Source organism: Ursus maritimus, unplaced genomic scaffold (genome assembly GCF_017311325.1).
Source record: "Ursus maritimus isolate PB19 unplaced genomic scaffold, ASM1731132v1 scaffold_19, whole genome shotgun sequence".
In the NCBI taxonomy this organism is placed as follows: Eukaryota; Metazoa; Chordata; class Mammalia; order Carnivora; family Ursidae; genus Ursus; species Ursus maritimus.
In genome coordinates, this window is record NW_024424341.1 from 43482701 (window position 1) to 43507029 (window position 24329).

Below are 24329 nucleotides of genomic sequence, written 5' to 3' on the forward strand. Positions count from 1 at the left end.
CCAACAGTACATTAAAAGGATTATCCATCACGATCAAGTGGGATTCATACCTGGGATGCAAGCGTGGTTCAATATTCGCAAATCAATCAGCGTGATACATCATATCAACAAGAAAAGACTCAGGAACCATATGATCCTCTCAATCGATGCCGAAAAAGCATTTGACAAAATACAGCATCCTTTCCTGATTAAAACCCTTCAGAGTGTAGGAATAGAAGGTACATTTCTCAATCTCATAAAAGCCATCTATGAAAAGCCTACTGCAAATATTATTCTCAATGGGGAAAAGCTGGAAGCCTTTCCCTTAAGATCAGGAACTCGACAAGGATGCCCACTCTCGCCACTATTATTCAACATAGTACTAGAAGTCCTTGCAACAGCAATCAGACGACAAAAAGGGATCAAAGGTATTCAAATTGGCAAAGAAGAAGTCAAAATGTCTCTCTTTGCAGATGACATGATACTCTATATGGAAAACCCAAAAGAAGCCACTCCCAAACTATTAGAAGTTATAGAGCAATTCAGTAACGTGGCAGGATACAAAATAAATGCTCAGAAATCAGTTGCATTTCTATACACGAATAACGAGACCGAAGAAAGAGAAATTAGGGAATCCATCCCATTTACAATAGCACCAAAAACCATACGTTACCTTGGAATTAACTTAACCAGAGACGTAAAGGACCTATATTCTAGAAACTATAAATCACTCTTGAAAGACATTGAGGAAGACATAAAAAGATGGAAAGATATTCCATGCTCATGGATCGGAAGAATTAACATAGTTAAAATGTCCATGCTACCCAGAGCAATCTACACTTTCAATGCTATCCCGATCAAAATACCAAGGACATTTTTCAAAGAACTGGAACAAATAGTCCTTAAATTTGTATGGAAACAGAAAAGGCCCCGAATCTCCAAGGAACTGTTGAAAAGGAAAAACAAAGCTGGGGGCATCACAATGCCGGATTTCGAGCTGTACTACAAAGCTGTGATCACAAAGACAGCATGGTACTGGCACAAAAACAGACACATAGACCAATGGAACAGAATAGAGAGCCCAGAAATGGACCCTCGGCTCTTTGGGCAACTAATATTTGATAAAGCAGGAAAAAACATCCGGTGGGAAAAAGACAGTCTCTTCAATAAATGGTGCTGGGAAAATTGGACAGCTACATGCAAAAGAATGAAACTTGACCACTCTCTCACACCATACACAAAGATAAACTCCAAATGGATGAAAGACCTCGATGTGAGACAGGAATCCATCAAAATCCTAAAGGAGAGCATAGGCAGCAACCTCTTCAACATTGGCCAAAGCAACCTTCATGACACATCTCCAAAGGCAAGAGAAACAAAAGATAAAATGAACTTGTGGGACTTCATCAAGATAAAAAGCTTCTGCACAGCCAAGGAAACAGTCAAAAAAACTAAGAGGCAGCCCACGGAATGGGAGAAGATATTTGCAAATGACACTACAGATAAAGGACTGGTATCCAAGATCTACAAAGAACTTCTCAAACTCAATACACGAGACACAAATAAACAAATCAAAAAATGGGCAGAAGATATGAACAGACACTTTTCCAATGAAGACATACAAATGGCTAACAGACACATGAAAAAATGTTCACAATCATTAGCCATCAGGGAAATTCAAATCAAAACCACACTGAGATACCACCTTATGCCAGTTAGAATGGCAAAAATTGACAAGGCAAGAAACAACAATTGCTGGAGAGGATGTGGAGAAAGGGGATCCTTCCTACATTGTTGGTGGGAATGCAAGTTGGTACAGCCACTCTGGAAAACAGTGTGGAGGTCCCTTAAAAAGTTAAAAATTGAGCTACCGTATGACCCAGGCATTGCACTACTGGGTATTTACCCCAACGATACAGATGTAGTGAAGAGAAGGGCCATATGCACCCTAATGTTCATAGCATTGTCCACAACAGCTAAATCGTGGAAGGAGCCGAGATGCCCTTCAACAGACGAATGGATAAAGAAGATGTGGTCCATATATAAAATGGAATATTACTCAGCTATCAAAAAGAACGAGTTCTCAACATTTGCTGCAACATGAACGGCACTGGAGGAGATAATGCTAAGTGAAATAAGTCAAGCAGAGAAAGACAATTATATGGTTTCTGTCATCTATGAAACATAAGAACTAGGAAGATCGGTAGAGAAAGAAAGGGATAAAGAATGGGGGGTAATCAGGAGGGGGAAGGAAGCATGAGAGACTATGGACTCAGAAACTGAGGGCTTCAGAGGGGAGGGGCATGGAGGAATGGGATAGGCTGGTGATGGGTAGTAACGAGGGCATGCATTTCATGGTGCCTTGGGTGTTATACGCAACTAATGAAACATCGAACTTAACATCAAAAACCAGGGATGTACTGTATGGTGACTAACATAATATAATAAAAAAACATTAAAAAAACCACAAATGTATATTTATACACTTGCATGAAGGCCCGAAAATAAAATTTAGAAAGCAGTTACATTCACAATAGCATCAAAAATCATAAAATATTTAGGAAGAAATTTAATAAGTGAAGTGTAAAACTTGTACTCTGAAAACCATAAAACAAGTCTCTGAACATAAAATTGTACACAAAGGGTCATAGCAGCATATTCATAATTGTTAAAAGGTGGAAACAACCCAAATGTCCATTAATGGATAAGTGCATAAACAAAATGTGGTCTAGTCATACAATGGAGTATTATTCAGCCATAGAAAGGAATGAAATACTGATACATGCTACAACTTGGATGAACCTCGAAAGCATTATGCTAAATGAGAGATACTAGTCACAGTAAGTTCACATATTTATGATTGACTCCATTCATATGAAAGTCTAGAATAGGGAAATTTTATAGAGACAGAAAGTGAATTAGTGGCTACTTAGGACTGGGAAAAGGGGGGAGGGAGAATGAGTCACTTGGGTTTTGGTTTGGGCCAGGATTTCTGTAGACTCCCTCTGACCTTTCTTCAGGGAAGAAAATGGCATTCTTAATCCATTTGGAAGCTCTGAGGAAAACTGACCTCTAATGATTCCTTCCTTTTAGTTCTGCTTTCTCAGGACTCTGCTTCACCAGGAGAGGAGTCTAGAAGACTGATTGATTCTTGGAATTTAAAGTCATGGCCCATGTGAGTTGGAATTGCCTCTCTCCAAAATTATAATCATTTATATCATGTCATATGAATACTTTAATTTTTTATCCTTAAACTGCTTACTTGTGGTAAGTGATAGCCATGAAAACAGTCCCCTGCCTTCCCTTGGTGTCAGTCTTCTCTCCAACATGGCATTCAGCACCTCCCATGTCCTAGTACTTTGTAGAGCACTGAAGGAGGAGAAATATTTTCCCTTAGAGGAAATAGTAGAGACTTTATTTTCAGATCTTTGGCTTAACAAGGTGGAACTGAGTAGCTCAAAGGGACACACTACATGAAAGCTTTTATTTACTGTGTAGAATGGGGTATTTCAATTAGTAAAGGTGAGAGCTGGTGTTGGTTGGTATTCGTTTTATTAGTTGGCACTTTATCATGCTTTAAATAGAGTATTGATGGAAGGTCATGTTCAGAGAGATCTGGGATCTTGCCAGGAATTCAGTGAGAGATTAATATTATTAACAAGATATATTGATTGTCAGCTACTTATCCGAGAGCCCAGAGACTTTATACACTCCCACAGAAAATGGTATTCCGTTAGGGAGTGTATCTTCTAAGAATCCTTTCAACTTCAGCTGACAGGAAATTCAACTAAGTAGCCTAAGGGCGGGGGGGGGGTTGTCACATAATAAATCTGAAATTAGTCATTTAAGCCTGGCGTGGCATCCCAGTGGTATCAACAAAGAACTCTTAATTCTGGGCTGCCATCCTATTGTCTGGTGTTTGTCACTGGAAGGTCATAAGGATGTTGTGACCGAACAACAGAGAACAACAGATTTTAAGAGCATATAGGCACTCAGCTTCAGTCACACTAATTTCCATGTCATTTCCCCCCATACTACTGACAGCCAACTTCAGTTTTTTGGTCAGTGAGTATACTACTTCCTACAGTGCCCCTTTTCATTTCTTCCCCTTCTACCTAAAAGATTTTTTAATTTCTCCATTGATGGTTGGGTTGTTTGTTTCAGCAGTTGATGATGTTCAGGGACGTGGTTGTAGACTTATCTCAGGAGGAGTGGGAGTGCCTGGACTTAGAACAGAGACATTTGTACAGAGATGTGATGTTGGAGAACTACAGCAACATGATCTCACTGGGTAAGTTTCAGAATCCGACCCCAGAAATTTCTGATTTCTACAGTGTGAATTTTTGAATTGTCTTTCAAGTGTCTAGGGGAATTTCTGACTTCTTTCTGGGAAAATGGTTTATGCTTTGTAAATTTGGTAATAGTCATCATCAGTGGGAACCTCTATCTTCTCCATCCTTTAGAAATACGTGCAAAAAAACCCAACAAAACAAAACTTCATGTCTTTTTCTTGTTCTTCGTATAATTGTCTCTCTTCCTTCATAACTGAGGGACTAGATGCAAATTTTGAAATCTTTACCACGTGCTCATTTCCTGTTTTTTATCTCTGATCAGGACTTTGCATTTATCAGCCAGATGTGTTCTCTTTACTGGAGAAGGGGAAAGAGCCCTGGATGGTTTTACAGGATGAGACAAGAGGACCTTGCCCAGGTGAGTGAGGGCTGAGCCGGCACAGGGACACTATTATTGTAGATAAGAGCCCGGATGTTTGGTGAGGCAGCAACATCTCTGAAATATTGGCCTCAAGTCTCAAGGGATAAAAACCTGTGGATAAACGTCTGAGACCTAGAGTCAAAAGTAACCTTTTCACCATGAATTTCCAAATGACCCTTCTCTTCACCTCCAAATACCACTCCAGTTCAGTACTCTTCAATTTCTTTCTCTCATGTTATAAAAAGGTAAGTGTCATTCTTTTCCCCCAGTAGTCAATTTATCAATTCTTTGACTCAATTTCTTTCTTTTTTCATTTAGATATTTATAAATTTCTTCATTTAGATATTTGCAAATTTCTCCCTAAAAATTTTTTTTGACCCTGTTTTTATCTATTTTACCTCCTATATCTTGAACTTTTCTTATTTTGCCTAAATTCTCCTTGCTTCTGCATTTCCTGCACTTACTAATTCATTCTTTGAACCAACATCTATTGACTTTCCAATTTCATTTTGGGATAAGAAGACTTAATAAAGAGTATATAATCTATTAAGAAACTTGTATTCTTTTCTGTAACTGGAACATGTCCATAAATTTCAGCAAAATAGGCTCTACATTAAGAGAGGGCCTGATAGGTTGCTTAGTTGAAAATCAGGATAATAGGTTAAAATGGCTTCTGGCTACAGTGAATAATAAGCGGCAGAAGAGAGGCTAATGGAGGACAACAAAGAGAGTGCAATATTGTAGAAAACAAGTCCTGGCTATCAAGAGGAAACAAGGTGCATATTTGGTAAGTTGAGTCTAATTGACAAATTTTTTATTATGAGCAGGACTTAAATTGAAAAAACATAGTATTGGAGCTTCTTTTTTTTTCCCCCCACACTATTTATTAGTTGTTTATTTAGGAGTTTCTTTTTTATTTGAAATATCAAGGAAAGAAAATAAATTTCATTACCTTATTGGAATCTTGTTTTTAAATTCCAGAAGTTATATTTGTATGTTTGTGTTTTAAAATCATTCTTTTTCTGAACTATCGATACATGCAACAACTTGAATGAAAAATGCTGAATAAAAAATGCCAACTCAAAAGGTCACATGCCAAATGAATCCATTTATAGAACATTTTGGAAATCAGTAAATTATAGCGATTGAAAATATATTAGTGATCGCCAGGGGTTAGGGATGGGCAGGGGAGTGGTGGTCATGGTTATGGCTATAAAGAGGTAGCACAAGAGGTAGAATCTTTGTAGTAATGAATTAGGTCTGAATCTTGATTGTGGTGGTGGTTACAGGAATCCACATACATGATGAAATGACATAACTGTAGATATGCATTGCTCCAATGTCAGTTTCATGATTTTGATATTGTGCTTCAATTATGTAAAGATGTGTTCATCAGGCAAAACCGGGTAAAGGGTACTCTTTGCAACTTATTGCGAATTATAATTACAGTTGACCCTTGAACAACTGGAGGGGTTTAGGGATGCTGACCCCTGAACAGTCAAAAATTCATGTAGGGGAACGTGGGTGGCTCAGTTGGTTAAGTGTCTGACTCTTGGTTTTGGCTCAGGCCATGATCTCAGGCTTGTGAGATCGAGCCCCACTCCAGGCTCCACCCTCAGCAGGGAGTCTTCTTAAGATTCTCCCCCTCTCCCTCTGCCCCTCCCCCACTCACTTGAACTCTCTCTGTGTAAAATAAATAAATAAATCCCTTAAAGAAATTAATGTATAAATTTTGACTTCCCAAAAACTTAACTACTAGTAGCTTACTGTTGACTGGAAACCTTACTGATAACATAAATTAACACATACTTTATATGTTATATGTGTTATATAATGGATTCTTAAAGTAAGCTAGGAAAAGAAAACGTTATTAAGAAAATCACAAGAAAGAAACAATAAATTTACAGTACTGGAAAAAATCCATGTATAAGTGGACCTGTGCAGTTTAAACCTGTGTTGTTCAAGGGTCAACTGTATTTCAAAATAAAAGCTTTTATAACGTATTCTGTTCCTTAAGGTTTACACAATTTTATCTAATATTTTTGTTCCCTAAACACTACCACGTGCTTTTAAAATTTTGGTCAATTTTCACATACTATGAATGTTCTATCGTATATTAAACTGGTTCTGCATTTCTTGTTACTAAAGTTACAATTCTTGGTACACGTCAATTATTTATGGGGTTTTTTCCACATTGGATGACGGTTGTGTCTCAAATAAGAAATTCCTTGGCCAAAGGATTTAAAGTTAGAATATTGTGTGCCCAATTAATTAATTGATTAGTCATTGAAAAAGTTGTTTTAAATCATACAAAATTATGTGAATACCTTAAACTATATTTACTTACAACCCATAACTGTTTCACTCTTATTTCAATATAGGGCCAGGGCATACTCTCCCTAATTAAGAGTCTGCCTATTCTTTCCTATATTAACAACACCAATAATTCATTCTCCTAATTTTTTGGTTTCTGTTTGAATGAGAATTTAGGCAGTCTTACTGTAGAATCTCTTTTTCCCCCCAGTCTTTATAATTGACTCTTTCTAAACTCCTGAAATATTATTTGTAGCCTTCTTGAATGAGTTTTTTTTAGACCATTCACTTAGTTTTCATAATAAACAAACAACCTTTCTCTCATATTTCTTTACATAATGTTATTAACATATATAGTTAAAGTGTCATAAATAATTGGTATCAACAAGTTTGGAAACAAACAGCAGATTCATGGTAAAATACATGGGTATCTGAGAGGTAACTATGATGTGAGTATATTTGTATATTGTGGGAATTAATTACTTACGTTTTCGGAAGGATTGGAGGGCATTGGTTCATATGGAGATCAGGGATGACATCAGTCTCAATGCAGTCTCACTACAAATGAGTTATTTTAAATTAAAACCTTTTAATAATTTAACAGATTAAAGGTGATTGATTTCTAGTGAGGATGGATATTTTCCCTGTGTTTGTTTACTGAATTACAAGTTGTATTTATTTGATAAATGTTTCCTGTGTGCTTGATCTAGACTTATCATTTTTTGCCTTAATACTTTGCATTTTTAATATGAATGGGCATTCACATAAAGGAAACGCTAATACACTAATACCTAGTTAGAGTGGCTGAAAGGATATTTATCTTTATTTTCTTTAGGACTTTAGTTTTCTCTTGTTATGGTGCTAAAATTTTTACTTTACAACTTAACCAAGATATAATTGAAGAATAATAAAGTGCATGTAGTTGAAATCTACAGTTTGGTCTGTTCTGACATTATGTTACATCCATGAAGTTATCACTATATCAATGAACAGACACTTTAGTTATTGCCAGATTTTCCTAATGCCTCTTTGTTATCCATCCCTCCTTCCATGCCCATCTTCAAGTGGTCACTGACCTGCTTTCCGTAACTCTAGATGAGTTCTAGAATTTTACATAAATTGAGTTATCCAATGTACACTCTTTTTTCTTTTTGCTAGCATGACTTTGAAATTCATCTATGTTGTTGCATATATCAATAGGTTTTTTTTTGTTTCTCTGTGGTATGCCATTTATTTTTTAAAAATTTTTATTATATTATTCACCATACAGTACATCATTAGTTTTTGATGTAGTGTTCCATGATTCATTCCATTTATGGCTCTACTTTATTTACACATTCACCTGTTCATGGAATTTAATCTGAAAATTCTCAGCCATTATCTTTTCAAATATTGCTGCTTCTCCCATTCTTCCTCTTTTCTCTTTAAGCTTCCACTTACATTTATGTTTAGTCTTCTAACTGAATCTTCTATATCATAATGCTTCTCTTATGACTTTTCCAACCTTTTTCTCTTGGAATTTTTTTTTTTTTTACCTGTATTGGTTCCTTTTTTTTTTTTTTTTTTAAGATTTTATTTATGTGACAGAGAGAGAGAGACATCCAGCGAGAGAGGAAACACAAGCAAGGGGAGTGGGAGAGGAAGAAGCAGGCTCCCAGTGGAGCAGGGAGCCCGATACGGGGCTCGATCCCAGGACTCTGGGATCATGCCCTGAGCTGAAGGCAAATGCTTAATGACTGAGCCACCCAGGCGCCTCCCTGTATTGGTTTCTTATTCTTTACTAAAATGATGAATTTTATGTTTAACTTCTTAAGCATAATTTTTTTAAAAAAGATTTTATTTATTTGACAGAGAGAGACAGCTGGCAAGAGAGGGAACACAAGCAGGGGGAGTGGGAGAGGAAGAAGCAGGCTCCCAGCGGAGCAGGGAGCTCAATGCGGGGCTCGATCCCAGGACTCTGGGATCACGCCCTGAGCCAAAGCCAGAAGCTTAACAACTGAACTACCCAGGCACTCCAGCATAATTATTTTTAAACCCTGTCTTGTAACTCCAATATCTAGAGTACTTTTAGATGTATTTCTACTATTATTTCTGTAGTCTGTTTGCATTCATATTGTCTGGTTATTTATTTAATTTTGTGTCAGATAGTGTTTGCAAAATGGTAAAACTATTGCCTAGGATACCTTCCTTCATAGAGGATCTGTTTGCTTCTATCAGGTACCTGAAGGCATTAACATTTTGGTAGTTTTCTCAATCCATCACCCTCCCTGAGTCACTGAGATGGTTTGAAACTGAGCTGTAGTTCCTGTACAGGTCTACCTCTCTTTTACCCATATTCCTTGATTATAGCCCTTCCATTGTATCTCAACATGATGAATGTTTAGGACTCCCCGGTAGACAGACCCTGGATACTAATCTCTATCACCTCAGCCCTGAGATGTAATAAGTTCTGTCAGTCTCTAAGCCAAATGCTATTACTGATACAATCTGAATAGTAAAAATTGGCTGAGCCTTTCAGTATATTCAAATAATAGTAGTTGTAGTATTTTCTGGTTTTGTTCCTCTAAAATATTTTACCAGTAAGTTTGATAGCCCATAGAGATTTGGTAGAGATGTTTGTTTTCTTTTATAAGTTTTAAAGATTTTTTTGCCATTTATGTCTTTAATTTACTTGTAGTTTCTGTTTGTATATGGTATAAAGAAGAGTTATAGTTTCTTCTCTACATAGTTATAGTGAAACAACACCTGTGGAATAATATGTCTTGTTCCTTCTGTCACAATCTGAGTTTCTGCTCTGTTTCTGGGTCCTTGATTGCCTTCCACTTGATTATTTTTGACCAGAAATATGTAAACATTCTAGACAAAGCTGAGAACCCAGTTGTGGGATTTACATATACATATATAAATTAGAAATGATTCTAGTCAACAGTATTTTATTTTTTCCAGCTATGTTCACTTGTTTAGTTCAAGCTCAGGATAAGCAGCAAGTTAGGTTTCACCAAGAAGAGATGTATACAAGAGACATAGTTAAGGACCTGGAATCTAAATGGAAGTGAGAAAAATAGGAGGGTGATAGAGAGTAAAAATATAGTAGGGTCATTATTTCTAACTTTCATATTTATGCTGTGTTTTGGGGGGCCCATAGCTGGTGTATTAAATTAAGAATATGCAAATTATAACCTGCTGAATGAGGAGGCACAAGCCACCCACATATGGTCAGCAGGTAGCTCCCTCAGCATCCAAGCTTCCACTTTGGGGAAGTGAATATGCTGGAGTCATTTTGGCTGAACGCACAGTGTTAATACAATTACACAAAGGAAGTCAAGTCACAATATTTATCATTTATGAATTGTAGAAATGGGAGCAGGGGCACACAAGGGCAGTCCTACATCACAGGTCACGAACAAGTGGGAGATGAGAGAGCAGAGGAGCAAACACCATACTTACAAGGTGGTTGGGGTGGAGGTCACTTTTTGTGGGCTCAACTCAGTGGTTAATTTTAAAGGTGCCTGGGAAAAGCCAAGCAGAAGCTTACGGTGGGAATTCTAAGCTCAGATTCTTATCTAAATGTTGAGACTCTGGATGTGAGCAGGGTTGTCATACTGTAAGGTCTAGGCAGCATCTCAAAATAGCTGCTTTCTCATCACATTCTATTATCTGGGGAATTTATGTTAATGTCTTTCATTTACATTCCTTCAATATTTTTTTCATTTACCCTAAACTCCTTGCCTGCAATAATTAGCACAATAATAATTACTTCTTTCTAGCAGTAGTTTATGTGTGAAATACTGTTAAACCATTTTCAATCCCCCACATTCCCACATTTTTCTTCTCTAATTATTATCATCATCATCATCTACTAATTGTTCAGTGCTTTTTCTGTGTCAGACACTTTATAAAAATAGTATGTTTTCCCAATCCTCTCAATAAATCTCTTTAAAAAAACATTAATATCCCTAATATCATACAGAAAAATAAGAGCTCAGTCAAGCTCAGTAATTTTCTCATAACCTAAAGATGGTGTTAGTAAACAGAACGGAGCCTGAAACTGTGGTCTGTCCTTTTTCCACTACAATACACTACTACTTACATATGTAACTGAACTGCCTTTCAACTTATTCCATCACCGCTAGAGTACTTCTCCATTCCCAGCTCTACTCCCAAGAAAAATGTATAACATAACCTCATGACAATTTCATCAAATCTGGCACATATCAAAAATGAGTCACAGAGTGGTCCTACTTATTCCTAGCTCATGCCAGACTCTTTGCCCTTGGCAACTTCTCAAACTTTTCCTTTTCGAACTATCACCCATAATTATGTCCTTTAACCTAAGTGCAACATACCTGTGTTACTGAATTCCTACTGTCTGTTAACTCTAGACTAGATTACTTCCCATATATTAGACTGATATTTCCCAACATTACTGTTTTTAAGCTCAAAATTATATAAGACATTCATCATAGTATCTTCCATAGTACTTGAAAATTTGTAGATACTTTCTGTAATATTTTCAGAGGCCTTGCATAGAAGGGAAAGGAAGAGAAGACCTAGGGAAGGGCTTGAAAGCGTAAAGCAGAATGGATGAGCAATACTATAAACTCTAGAATAAAGAAAACAAAAGCACCTTGGTTGGAGTCATGTGACAAAAAGATGACTTGGCTATGCACCGTGGAGGAAATGAGCGGGGTGAAGTCTGCTTGTACAAAGGCAAATTGAAAAATGATTAAGTAGACATCATTACATTTCTGCATATTTGTCTTTGAGTTAATTTAGATATGCTTTTGTTTCCTCCTGTCTGTACAGAAAGTAATATGGAAGCCGTATCTGTACTCATTTCAGTAAAGATGGAAGTGACTAGATAGTGAGATGTATTACATTATTATCATATGATTAAATGATCCCAGTTGTGCTTCCCAGTACTTGGTTTTTGTAAGATCCTTTACTCCATCCTAAATTCCTCCCATTCTTTTTTTTTTTTTTTTTTTTTTTTGTCTTGTATTTTTTTTAATGCCTAACATATGCTAAGGGTTGATTTACCATACTTAGTGAAACAGTCTTATCTTCACATTGGCATTCCATGACTGGGTGGTACCTGAATAATTATTTTTTTTTAATTGAATTGCTCAGATGAATTTGACTAAAACAAAGCTTTTATATATCTAATCACCCACCTCAATTTTTATTAGTTCTCTTAAATTTCTATTTATTTTTTGCCCCTTTTTCATATTGCCCAAAATTTGAGAATTTAAGTCATTCACTTCTTGTGTGCCTTACGTATTTTAGGATTTGTTTTTATATCTACACTGAACATTTATTTCTTTTTGAACAGTAAAACAGTATGAATTTATCTTCTTATCTTGCAGATGTGCAGTCCAGATATCAGAGCAAGAAGTTATCACAAAAAAATGTCACTTTTGAGAAAGAATTGACTCAATTGGAAATTTGTAAAAAAAACAGCGTGGAATATTTATGTTTCAGGGGTGATTGGGAAATCAAAGATCAGTTTGAAACACAACAGGAAAATCAGGAAGAATGTTTTAAGCAGGTTATACTCACCAATGAAAAAATGTCCACTTTTAACCATCACACAGCTTTTAATGTACACCACAAACAGAAAATAGGAAAGAATCTGAATGAATTTAAAGAATCTGGGAAAGCCTTTCCTCCTGGCTCAGACTGTACTCAACATCAAGTAATTCACATTAGGGAGAAATTTTGTGAAGATAACGAATATGAGAAGACCTTTCTTTCTGATTCAGAACTTACTCACTATCAGACAGTTCACACTGCTAAGAAAACATATGAATGTAAAGAATGTGGGAAGGCATTTAGTTTGCGTTCAAGTCTTACTGGTCATAGGAGGATTCATACTGGTGAAAAACCTTTTAAATGTAAGGAATGTGGGAAGGTCTTTAGATTTCATTCACAACTTAGTGTCCATAAGCGTATTCATACTGGTGAGAAGTCTTATGAATGTAAGGAATGTGGGAAGGCCTTTAGTTGTGGCTCAGATCTTACACGACATCAGAGAATTCATACTGGGGAAAAACCCTATGAATGTAATGAATGTAGGAAGGCCTTTAGTCAGCGATCACATCTTACTAAACATCGGAGAATTCACACTGGTGAAAAACCTTATGAATGTAAAGAGTGTGGAAAAGCTTTTACTCGTGGCTCACACCTAACTCAACATCAGAGAACTCATACTAGTGAGAAATCTTATGAATGTAAGGAATGTGGAAAAGCCTTTATTCGTGGTTCAAATCTTGCTCAACATCAGAATGTTCATGTTGGTAGGAAACCCTATGAATGTGAGAAATGTGGAAAAGCCTATATTTGGAGTTCACACCTTGCTCGACATCAACGAATTCATACTGGTAGGAAACCTTATGAATGTAAGCAATGTGGGAAGACATTTATTTGGGCTTCATATCTTGCTCAACATGAGAAAATTCATAATGAGAGGAAACTCTATGAATGTAAGGAATGTAGAAAGACCTTTCTTCATGGCTCAGAGTTTAATCGACATCAAAAAATTCATACTGGTGAGAGAAACTATGAATGTAAGGAATGTGGAAAGACCTTTTTTCGTGGTTCAGAACTTAATCGACATCAGAAAATCCATACTGGAAAGAGACCATATGAATGTGAAGAATGTGGAAAAGCCTTTCTCTGGGGTTCACAACTTACTCGACATCAGAGAGTACATACTGGTGAGGAACCTTATGTGTGTAAAGAATGTGGGAAATCTTTTATCTGGGGTTCACAACTTACACGACATAAGAAAATTCATACTGATATAGAATCCTATGAACATAAGGAAAGTAGCCAGATCTTTGGTCACCATCCATATTTTCCTGAACAGAAAATTCACAATGGTGAGAATCTTCATCAATGGAAAGACTATGGGAACACCTTTAGTCAGGACTCAGACTTTGCTCAACACCAGGATATTTACACTTTTGAGAAATCCTATGAATATAAAAATTTTGAGACATCATTTTCTCCAGGCTCTCACTTTATTTCACTCTTATAAAATCTTATGGTATAAAAATATAGGAAAGTCTTTATTCATGACTCACTAATTGATATCCATTAATTCCTTCTTTTGAGAAACCCCACAAGTGTAAGTAATATTGGAAAACTCTTTGTCAGAGCACACAACACATTCAACAGCAGAGAATTCATAATGCAATCTGTATTAATACATGAAAGCATTTACAGAATGGTTTTCCATTTGGACTATCATAGTAAAACCCTATGAATAAGATGACACTGTGAATCTCTTTTGAATCATTCTTAAAGCATTCTCCACATCATTGATATTATTCTGCATAGAATTTAAATCTAACTCGTGTAGGTCAACCTTCCATCACTATTTGAATCTTGTTACACTTCCGCAAAATTATACCAAAGGTGAATTTCTGTTATGTAATTAATCTTGGAAAGCCTTGAGCTACGCCATACAACTTATTTGGTATGCCTTAGTTCCAACACCTCTTATCTGTGTTTTTTGGAAAGTAACTCAAATCTGTGTCTGTTTGCTTACTTATTTGATTATAAAGGGTTAAATGAGCTTGACGACTTAAATGACATCAGGACCACATTAATATTAGTATTAGACCATTTCTATGAGAAAGACTTTGACAATATAATGAATATAGACAAATATGCCATCTGTATATGTGTCTTATTGAACAGTAGGATAATTCTGAAGAAAAACCCATAAAACAGAATGAAAGGAAGAAAGTTTTGAATCAGTATTCATTTGCTGCACAAAAAAATCCATACGATAAAGAAAGCCTTATGGTTTTAATGAAAGTGGGGTTGTTGAGTGCTCAAAAGTGTTTTTTGTTCTGTTTTTAAAGGCATTTGAAGGTGATTTGTCTCTGACAAATTTCTAAAGTCAAATGTCCTATCCATTTTATCACCACAATTAAAATTAAAAATTAGAAAATGGCCAAATGAATTCTGACCTCTTGGAAATTTATTACTTACATATATAAATAATTTTCAAAGTAATAAGCAAATCGAAAGTGAAACTACAGGCTATTTAGTTGTAAATGATAATGAAACTCCTATATAACAAATCTTATGGATATGACCATGGCAGTTCTCAATGGAAATTATTCTACATATATAACTAAACCAATTGACAGCAGTTTACTTCTTGTCACCACTGTGTCTCCAGCACTTATGACAGTGCCTGTCATATTGTGGAGTCCAGATATTTGTCAAATTAAATAATGATTACTGAACTAAACAAGCTAATGTCCCAATGGGCATTTGAATTAATCGAAAGTTGTAATGAAAATAAAGCAAAAATCATGGAATAAAGAACAATACAAAGTAGGTTTTTTAAATTTTAAGTCAGAATGTTTCTTTGAAGAAAGTTATTATAACTAGACTTAGGCAATGCCTGCACATTTAGAGGATATTTTTAATGGTAATATAAATAGATATAAACCATATTAGACCCAACTTTTAAATAGAGTATGGTTTGTCTTCTAGGAAAACATTTTAAATGATTAAATTTCAAGAGTAACTGAAAGGGGCCAAAAAAATTTAACAATTGGAAAAAATAATCTTTAAAAATTATGTAGGAGCAGATAATTGTCCAGGCTACCCCCTGAAGGAACAGAAAATCCTATGGAAAAATTGTGAGCAGTTGCTAAGAGACTAACATAATTCTGATAATAAAAGTAGATGTGGAGTAGCCCTTGAACAACACATTCCAGAATAATTCCACTCATGAACATACAAAGAAAAAAACTAACACAGTAGTCAAATGATTTTGAAAATTGTTTAAACTCTGACCTGGATGGATGATAATTCTGTAGTTTACACATAACTGCAAGATATCAATGATGAAGATGTACCTTATCAGTTCAGTACTTAATTTATTCTAAGAGTATTTTCTTGGTACCTTTTAGTATTAATAAGTTAAAGAATGTTGAGCTTATATACATGGATTTAGCGCATTTATAATTAGGTTCTTTAGTGGTAGCTAAACAGTATTAGGGAAGAGTAGTTCCCTCCCAAATTATTGTCTTCTGTGGAATTTCTCAACTCACACGGGAAAAATGAAATTTTTTTGTTATATTACTTTGTTGTAATAAACCAGCCATTTTCATTCATGCTGACTATTTTTTAAGGGGATGAATACACAGAAAAATAACTTTCTGGACATCCATATACAGATAAATATGGGGCATTACTTTTTCCTTTTGCCTTGATTTCTGTGTTGAGTTTAGTATCAGTGTGCGTATCTGGTGCTCCTATCTCCTTCACTGTGAATTCCTGAATCTCCTTCAATCTCCTGAATCTCCTTCCTGAAACTCCTTCCTGAATCTCCTGAAGTACATTTCCTGAACCCCTTTCCATTGGTATGTTTGTGAATTTTGATAATGTCTTCTCTAGTCTACCTTAGAGATGACAGAACATTCCTTAGTTTTTCCCTGACCACCTTTCTTTGCAGGAACCATTCTGCTAGAATCATTTTGGGAAAGANTTTTTAATAATTACTGTTAGCACAGTTGGATAAAATTTATGGGAAAGAAAATTAGATTCATCCCTGGCAGTGTAACATAAGAAGAACTCCCAACAAATCAAGATATCTAAATGTAAAAAATAAAAAGAAACTTTACAAGTACTACATGGGTAAATTCCTTTATAGCCCCAGAATGGAGATATCAATAAGTATGACTCAAAAATCCTGGAGAAATAAAGAAGAAAATATAAATAAATTTATAGGACTAAATGTTAAAGATAATGGAGAATGACAGAATGGAGATATTTGCAACTATATCACAGACTAATATCCTTAAAGAGTCTAAAAATTGATATGAGAATGCAAGTTACACACACTGAGATACCACTTCATCCCAAAAAGATGGGCAAAAATTAAAAACTGTATTTATATACTCCATTGGCAAGACTAGAAAAACAAGAATTCTCAAACTGCTGATGAAAATGCAAAATAGTACAATTCATATAGGAGGAAATCAAGTAACGTTCATGTGCAGTCTCATGCATTTACTGTAAGATCAGCACCCTTGCTTCTATCCCAAAGATACACTGGTAAAATTACAAAATGTATGCACAAAGGAATTTTTAAAAAACACTATTTGTAAATGCAGCAAACTGGAAACAACCCAGGTGTCCAGCAACAGACTGGCTAAATTAATTATATGAATGTGCAGTGGAATATTGCTTACCTGTATACTCCTAGGGAGTGATCTTCAGGATATGTTAAATGAAAAATAGGTGAGTTCAAAATGATATGTATATTATGCTAATATTTGTGGAAGAAGAGAGGAATACTATATATGCCTGTACTTTCAACAAGAAATCTCAACACAAAACAAGAGTTAGGAGAGAGCAAGGATCAAATAACCTTTGGTTATACCTTGATTTCTATTTTGACTTTGGACCCATGTAGATATTTTACATATCATCTTTTATTTTAAAAATTAAATCAGGGGCAGTTGGCTCAGTTGGGTTAAGCGTCCAACTCTTGATTTCAGCTCAGGTCATGATCTCAGGGTTGTGAAATCAAGCCCCGTGTCAGGCTCCACACTCAGTGGGGAGTCTGTTTGAAATTCTCTCTCTGCTCCTCCCCTGCCCTGGCTCATGCACTCTCTCTCTAAAATAAATTTTTAAAAAATGAAGTCAAAGGAAAATAGCAAACCTATATATCAAAGCCAATGAATTTGATTCTACATCATATTATAGCATGATAACATAAAGAACAATAATTTCAAGTGATGTTAAAATATTTTTACTTACTGGGGCACCTGGGTGGCTCAGTTGGTTAGGTGTCCAACTCTTGATTTCAGCTCAGATTATGATCTCAGGGTTGTGTGACCAAGCTCCATGTTGGGCTCTGTGCTCAGCACAGAGTCTGCTTGTCCCTCTCCCTCTGCTCCTCCCCCACTCATGCTCATGCTCTCCCTCTCAAATAAATAAAAATCTTTTGAAAAAATATTTTGACTTACTATTAGAATATCTCAAAGTCAAAGAAAAATATAAAGAAATCTAAACTGCCTTTACTAGTCTTGTTAATGGTGATATTGGTATTTTAGGTGAGTTCAAAATTAATTACATAATTTCATGAGGAGTTATTTTTTTCAAAAGAAAAACATAAAGAAGTAAAATACCTCATAGTCTTTCATTTGAATTGAAAGTATGTATTTCCTACCTCTGTCCACCAAAGGATTTGAAAGCATTCATGACATAGAAGCAGTGAGCTCCCCAAGTATCCAAACTGTGGTTTTCAAATTCTGTTTTCTAAAAAAAAAAAAAAAAGAAAGAAAGAAGCAAGGGCTCCTTGAAGAAATAAGACAGGTCAAGGGTAGGAAATGTACATATGATTATCATAAAACATCTTATTGTGCCTAAAAGCAATAAAGCTATCAAAGACCATAGGATCATCAACAAAAAGGAACTGACCAAAAATAGGATAATTTGAGCATCAAAAACTATTGCAGTGGGTTGAAACCATGACTGTAGGTAAAACTTCCTAAATTCAAAATGAAAAAAAAAAATGAAAGAGCCCTTTATGGAATTCGCCAGAGTACTAGCTCCTTCTGAAATTTCAATAATAAAGGAACAGAGCCAAGTATTTATCATGATTCTTCTGTACAAGCTGTAATCAAATAGTTGGTGAGAGAAGATTTTATTATAAAAGAATTAGCTCATATTTTCAGAAAGAATGACAGACTTAGAAAGTTTACATTTGGCATCCTTTAATAAAATAATGGATTTAGCAACAATCCATAATAAATGGGTGATTGGGAATTTCAATCAGGTTGATGACACCTGAACTAATTAGCCAATCTTAGCAACATTAAATTGGAACAATATGGTTTTAATATGCCTCCTAATATGATGCCATAGGAAGTAGAAAGTACTACTTAAGATATATTTCCCAACATTGAACCTGATTATTTTAGCCTCTTGATTTAATTACCAGTTGATAGGAAATAAAATGAATTTAAAAACCCTTTAAGTGGTATAGTGAAGATCACAACTGGCCAAATCAGAACATGGAAAATTCTACAGGACAAATAACCAAGTTTCTTCAATAAATGAGTGGCGTGGTAAGGACGGAGGAAAATGGAGAACTGTCATCGTTGAAACATATCAACCAGATTCAAAGTGTGAAACATTCTTGGGTCCAGACTTGAACAGATAACTGAATAGATATTTTAAGGAAGTCATGAAAAATTGAACATGGATTGGGTATTAGATATTAAGTAATTTTGTTAATTTAGTTGGCTGTGGTAAAGAGAGTGCAGTTAATTCAAATGGAAATCTTTATTTGCCAGACATATTAAAGGGTTGGTGAGTGAAATGATATGATTTGCATTTAAATACTGGAGAAAAAATTAGGGGATGTGGTAAAGGTTAAAAAAAAGAAGAAGAGCAAAGTATGAACAGTTATCTATACTCTTCTCTTTTATTTTTTTTATTATGTTATATTAGTCACCATACAGTACATCTCTAGTTTTTGATGTAAAGTTCCATGATTCATTAGTTGCGTATAACACCCAGGGCACCATGCAATACGTGCCCTCCTTAATACCCATCACCAGCCTATCCCTATTTACAGGGGATATTCCCCCACCTCCTCCCCTCTGAAGCCCCCAGTTTGTTTCCCAGAGTCCATAGTCTCTCATGGTTCATTCCCCCTTCTGTTTACCCCCCCTTTCTTCTTCCCTTTCTTCTCCTACTGATCTTCCTACTTCTTATGTTCCATAAATGAGTGAAACCATATGATAATTGTCCTTCTCTGCTTGATCACTCTCTCACACCATACACAAAGATAAACTCCAAAAGGATGAAAGACCTCGATGTGAGACAGGAATCCATCAAAATCCTAGAAGAGAACATAGGCAGCAACCTCTACAACATCGGCCAAAGCAAACTTTTTCATGACACATCTCCAAAGCAAGAGAAACAAAAGATAAAATGAACTTGTGGGACTTCATCAAGATAAAAAGCTTCTGCACAGGAGGACATTTTTCAAAGAACTGGAACAAATAGTCCTTAAATTTGTATGGAAACAGAAAAGGCCCCGAATCTCCAAGGAACTGTTGAAAAGGAAAAACAAAGCTGGGGGCATCACAATGCCGGATTTCGAGCTGTACTACAAAGCTGTGATCACAAAGACAGCATGGTACTGGCACAAAAACAGACACATAGACCAATGGAACAGAATAGAGAGCCCAGAAATGGACCCTCGGCTCTTTGGGCAACTAATATTTGATAAAGCAGGAAAAAACATCCGGTGGGAAAAAGACAGTCTCTTCAATAAATGGTGCTGGGAAAATTGGACAGCTACATGCAAAAGAATGAAACTTGACCACTCTCTCACACCATACACAAAAATAAACTCCAAATGGATGAAAGACCTCGATGTGAGACAGGAATCCATCAAAATTCTAGAGGAGAACATAGGCAGCAACCTCTACGACATCGGCCAAAGCAACCTTTTTCATGACACATCCCCAAAGGCAAGAGAAACAAAAGATAAAATGAATTTATGGGACTTCATCAAGATTAAAAGTTTCTGCACATCCAAGGAAACAGTCAGAAAAACTAAGAGGCAGCCCACGGAATGGGAGAATATATTTGCAAATGACACTACAGATAAAGGACTGGTATCCAAGATCTACAAAGAACTTCTCAAACTCAATACACGAGAAACAAATAAACAAATCAAAAAATGGGCAGAAGATATGAACAGACACTTTTCCAATGAAGACATACAAATGGCTAACAGACACATGAAAAAATGTTCAAAATCATTAGCCATCAAGGAAATTCAAATCAAAACCACACTGAGATACCACCTTACACCAGTTAGAATGGCAAAAACTGACAAAACAAGAAGCAACAATTGTTGGAGAGGATGTGGAGAAAGGGGATCCCTCCTACATTGTTGGTGGGAATGCAAGTTGGTACAGCCACTCTGGAAAACAGTGTGGAGGTCCCTTAAAAAGTTAAAAATTGAGCTACCCTATGATCCAGCCATTGCACTACTGGGTATTTACCCCAAAGATACAGACGTAGTGAAGAGAAGGGCCATATGCATTCAATGTTCATAGCAGCTTTGTCCACAATAGGTAAATCGTGGAAGGAGCTGAGATGCCCTTCAACAGATGCCTGCATTAAGAGTTGTGGTCCATATATACAATGGAATATTACTCAGCTATCATAAAGAACGAGTTCTCAACATTTGCTGCAACATATACGGCACTGGAGGAGATAATGCTAAGTGAAATAAGTCAAGCAGAGAAAGACAATTATCATATGGTTTCTCTCATCTATGGATCATAAGAACTAGGAAGATTGGTAGGGGAAGAAAGGGATAAAGAAAGGAGGGGTTAATCAGAAGGGGGAATGAAGCATGAGAGACTATGGACTCTGAGAAACAAACTGAGGACCTCAGAGGGGAGAGGGGTGGGGGAATGGGATAGACTGGTGATGGGTAGTAAGGAGGGCACGTATTGCATGGTGTACTGGGTGTTATACGCAACTAATGAATCATCGAACTTTACATAAAAAACCAGTGATGTACTGTACGGTGACTAACATAATATAATAAAAAATATTATTATAATGTTTTTAAAAAGCTATCAGCAGAAGGGAGGAAGAGAAGGGGAAAAAAGAGGGAAGGAATGTTTCTTGTTTTGCAGAACCAACAATTCCAGCCAAGGAGACACCTGAGCAGGTGTTTTATCTGATTGCCCCTTGCTATGTGTGTTTAGCCCGACAGCCCCTCAACTGAATCAGTTTGAGCCAGAAGGGAGGTGAGGACCTGCACAGAAGCCCCCCTGAGCTGACCTGAAGTTACCCTTAGCTCATTATAATACTAAGATGTACTATATATTGGCTAATTGAATTTAAATTTAAAAAAATACTACTAAGATCTCCTTCTATGAGTAGAGTTTTCCACCATTTTTTGAACATACAATGTCCACACTGGCACGTTGAAATGCTGGACATGTGCAAGTGAACCAGAAGTGCCCATATGACTCCCTGCCCCTGCCCTGCCACACTGCATAATAACTTCCTGTACTAACCACAGAGGGAGACAGTGCTCTCAGAGCGATCTCCCAGTGTCCTTACTTGTAACAAGTAACAAAAAGTTCTTTGTTTTCAACATTTCCTTGGTTTGTGTTCAATTTGGTGCATGCCAAGCAGTGAACTACTTGAGTTCAGTTACACTTCTACCTCCAAAAAACTCAAAGCTTTCCTTAGGGAATAAAAATTAGAAAATCATAATGACGCAGGCAGAAAATATGGGAGATAAGTTCTGAGTATCGTAGAAGATGATCTTACCCAGTGAGATCAGGTTGCTGTAGTTCTCCAACATCACATCCCTGTACAAGTCCCTCTGAGTGGCGTTAAGGCATTCCCACTCCTCCGGAGAGAAGTCGATGGCCACATCCCTGAATGTCACCAACCGCTGAAACAATAAATCCATTTATTATTGGTGAAAATATGACAATGACTTTGAGATAAAGTGAGGAAAGAAAGAGGAGGGCATGAAGGAAGGGGATGACACAGTAAATAGGTAATGGCTGAACACCTTGTAACATTAAAGGAAATTAGGTGCCTGAACTATAGTGTCAATGTGATCCTTGATCACTCCTATTGCTACCGAGGAAGATAAAACTTCCTACGTATAATAGGATAATTCTATTATCCAGAAAAGTCCAGGAATACAAAAGGCCAGATGAATGCAGTTCTCTAATTAAATGAAATCGTATATACAGCCACACAGCATATTAAGCTTTCAAATTCTCAAAAAATAATAAATTCTCAATAAATATGAGTTCTTTTCTTCTCTTCTCCCCTTAAAGGAAAAGGTAAACAAATTTAATGAAATTTTTCCAAATAATTTTTAACAAATCTCTAGGCTAAAACATAGAATTTAGGGGGATGCCTGGGTGGCTCAGTCAGTTAAGCATCTGACTTCAGCGCAAGTCATGATCCCAGGGTCCTGGGATTGAGCCCTGTATGGGGTGCCCCACTCGGCAGGGAGTCTACTTGGGATTCTCTCTCTCCCTCTCCTTCTGCCTCTCCTCCCACTCACACGTTTTCTCTCTCTAAACAAATAAATAAATAAAATCTTTAAAAAAAGAATTTTTTGAAGATTCAAATTCTTCAAGACACAATATTATATCACTGAATATAATTGATATTTCCATTTTATGGATGAAATGATCTTATTTGGGAGTATTTCAATTAAATTCTCTAATGTCTTTGAGCACTAAGAATCTCCAATTTACAAGAGAGTAGGCATCTGGCAGATTCTATTTCTACTTCCTTGTGTGCAAGCTGATGGATGCTAATCTAGGTGCTACTGGCATCACGGACACATTCTGGCCAACTCCAAGGTAAACCTGACCGCCGATCACCCTCTCATTGGTTCCTGGGCAAGAGGGTTGTGGTACACAGAATAACAGCCCCCCAAAGATGTCCACATCTGAATCCCTGGAATCTTTGAGTACGTAAACTTACATGACAAATGTAGATGTGATTACGGATCTTTAGATGGGTAAATTACCCTGGATTATCTGGTTGGGCCCAGTGTAATCATAAGGGTATTTTAAGTGATAGAGGCAAGCAGAAGAGTCAGAGAAGGGGATGTGATAATGAAAGCAGAAGTCAGAATGATTGCTGGCTCTGAAAATGGAACAGAGCCATGAGCCAAGGGACGTGGGCAGACTATAGCAGCTGGAAAAATGCAAGGATAGATTCTCCTCTGGAACCTTCAGAAGAACACAGACCTACCAACACCTTGATTTTAGCCTGTAAAACCAATTTCAGACTTTGACCTCCATAAGTATAGATAATAAACTTGGGTTGTTTTAAGTCACAAACTTTGTAATAATTTGTTACAGCATCAACAGGAAACTATACAAGAGGCAAGATCTCTTCCTTCTCACACTCAGTTCCCCACCCGATCTTAAAAGCCTCGCAGCAAGTGTCATCACACACTGAGAATTGGAACATCCAGCAGAAATGCTGTCACTTCCAAGTTGGAAACCTAGGTTTGTAGAAATCAGTTTGTTATGGGTGCTGTGTAACTACCTCAAGCAACCATTATACTAATACTGCTCTTAAGGGGAGATATTTCTGCCTCCTTAGGGCTCCTGTAGAAGACTTCGCATGTAAGATATGTAGAATGAGCTGAGAAAGGGGCGCCTGGGTGGCTCAGTCGTTAAGCGTCTGCCTTTGGCCCAAGGCGTGATCCTGGGGTCCTGGGATCGAGCCCCGCATCGGGCTCCCTGCTCTGCTGGGAGGCT

At 36.6% G+C, this 24329-nt stretch overlaps 2 protein-coding genes across 4 annotated transcripts in view; one reads left to right on the forward strand and one right to left on the reverse strand.

The window, feature by feature from the left end:
- Positions 1-16143, forward strand: part of ZNF790 (zinc finger protein 790) — a 28960-nt gene extending 12817 nt beyond the window's left edge. Inside the window, exons 2-5 of one of the 2 annotated variants that reach the window (XM_008711146.2) lie at positions 3073-3154; positions 4144-4270; positions 4594-4689; positions 12372-16143. In XM_008711146.2, the coding sequence (XP_008709368.1) occupies positions 3146-3154; positions 4144-4270; positions 4594-4689; positions 12372-14044 (1905 nt within the window). In that variant the 5' untranslated portion in view covers positions 3073-3145 and the 3' untranslated portion in view covers positions 14045-16143. The remainder of the gene's footprint in view (positions 1-3072; positions 3155-4143; positions 4271-4593; positions 4690-12371) is intronic. The other variant, XM_008711147.2, reaches the window with a different exon arrangement.
- The window catches only part of LOC103681552 (zinc finger protein 571-like), a 31047-nt gene continuing 13349 nt past the window's right edge, over positions 6632-24329 (reverse strand). The window contains exons 4-6 of one of the 2 annotated variants that reach the window (XR_005835482.1): positions 22357-22483; positions 18209-18297; positions 6632-7563 (exon numbers count right to left, since the gene is read on the reverse strand). Coding sequence is in view for 1 of the 2 variants with exons in the window: in XM_008711145.2 (XP_008709367.1) it covers positions 18284-18297; positions 22357-22483 (141 nt within the window). In the remaining variant the exon portion in view is untranslated. Of the gene's footprint in view, positions 7564-17948; positions 18298-22356; positions 22484-24329 lie in introns of those variants that run through there. The other variant, XM_008711145.2, reaches the window with a different exon arrangement.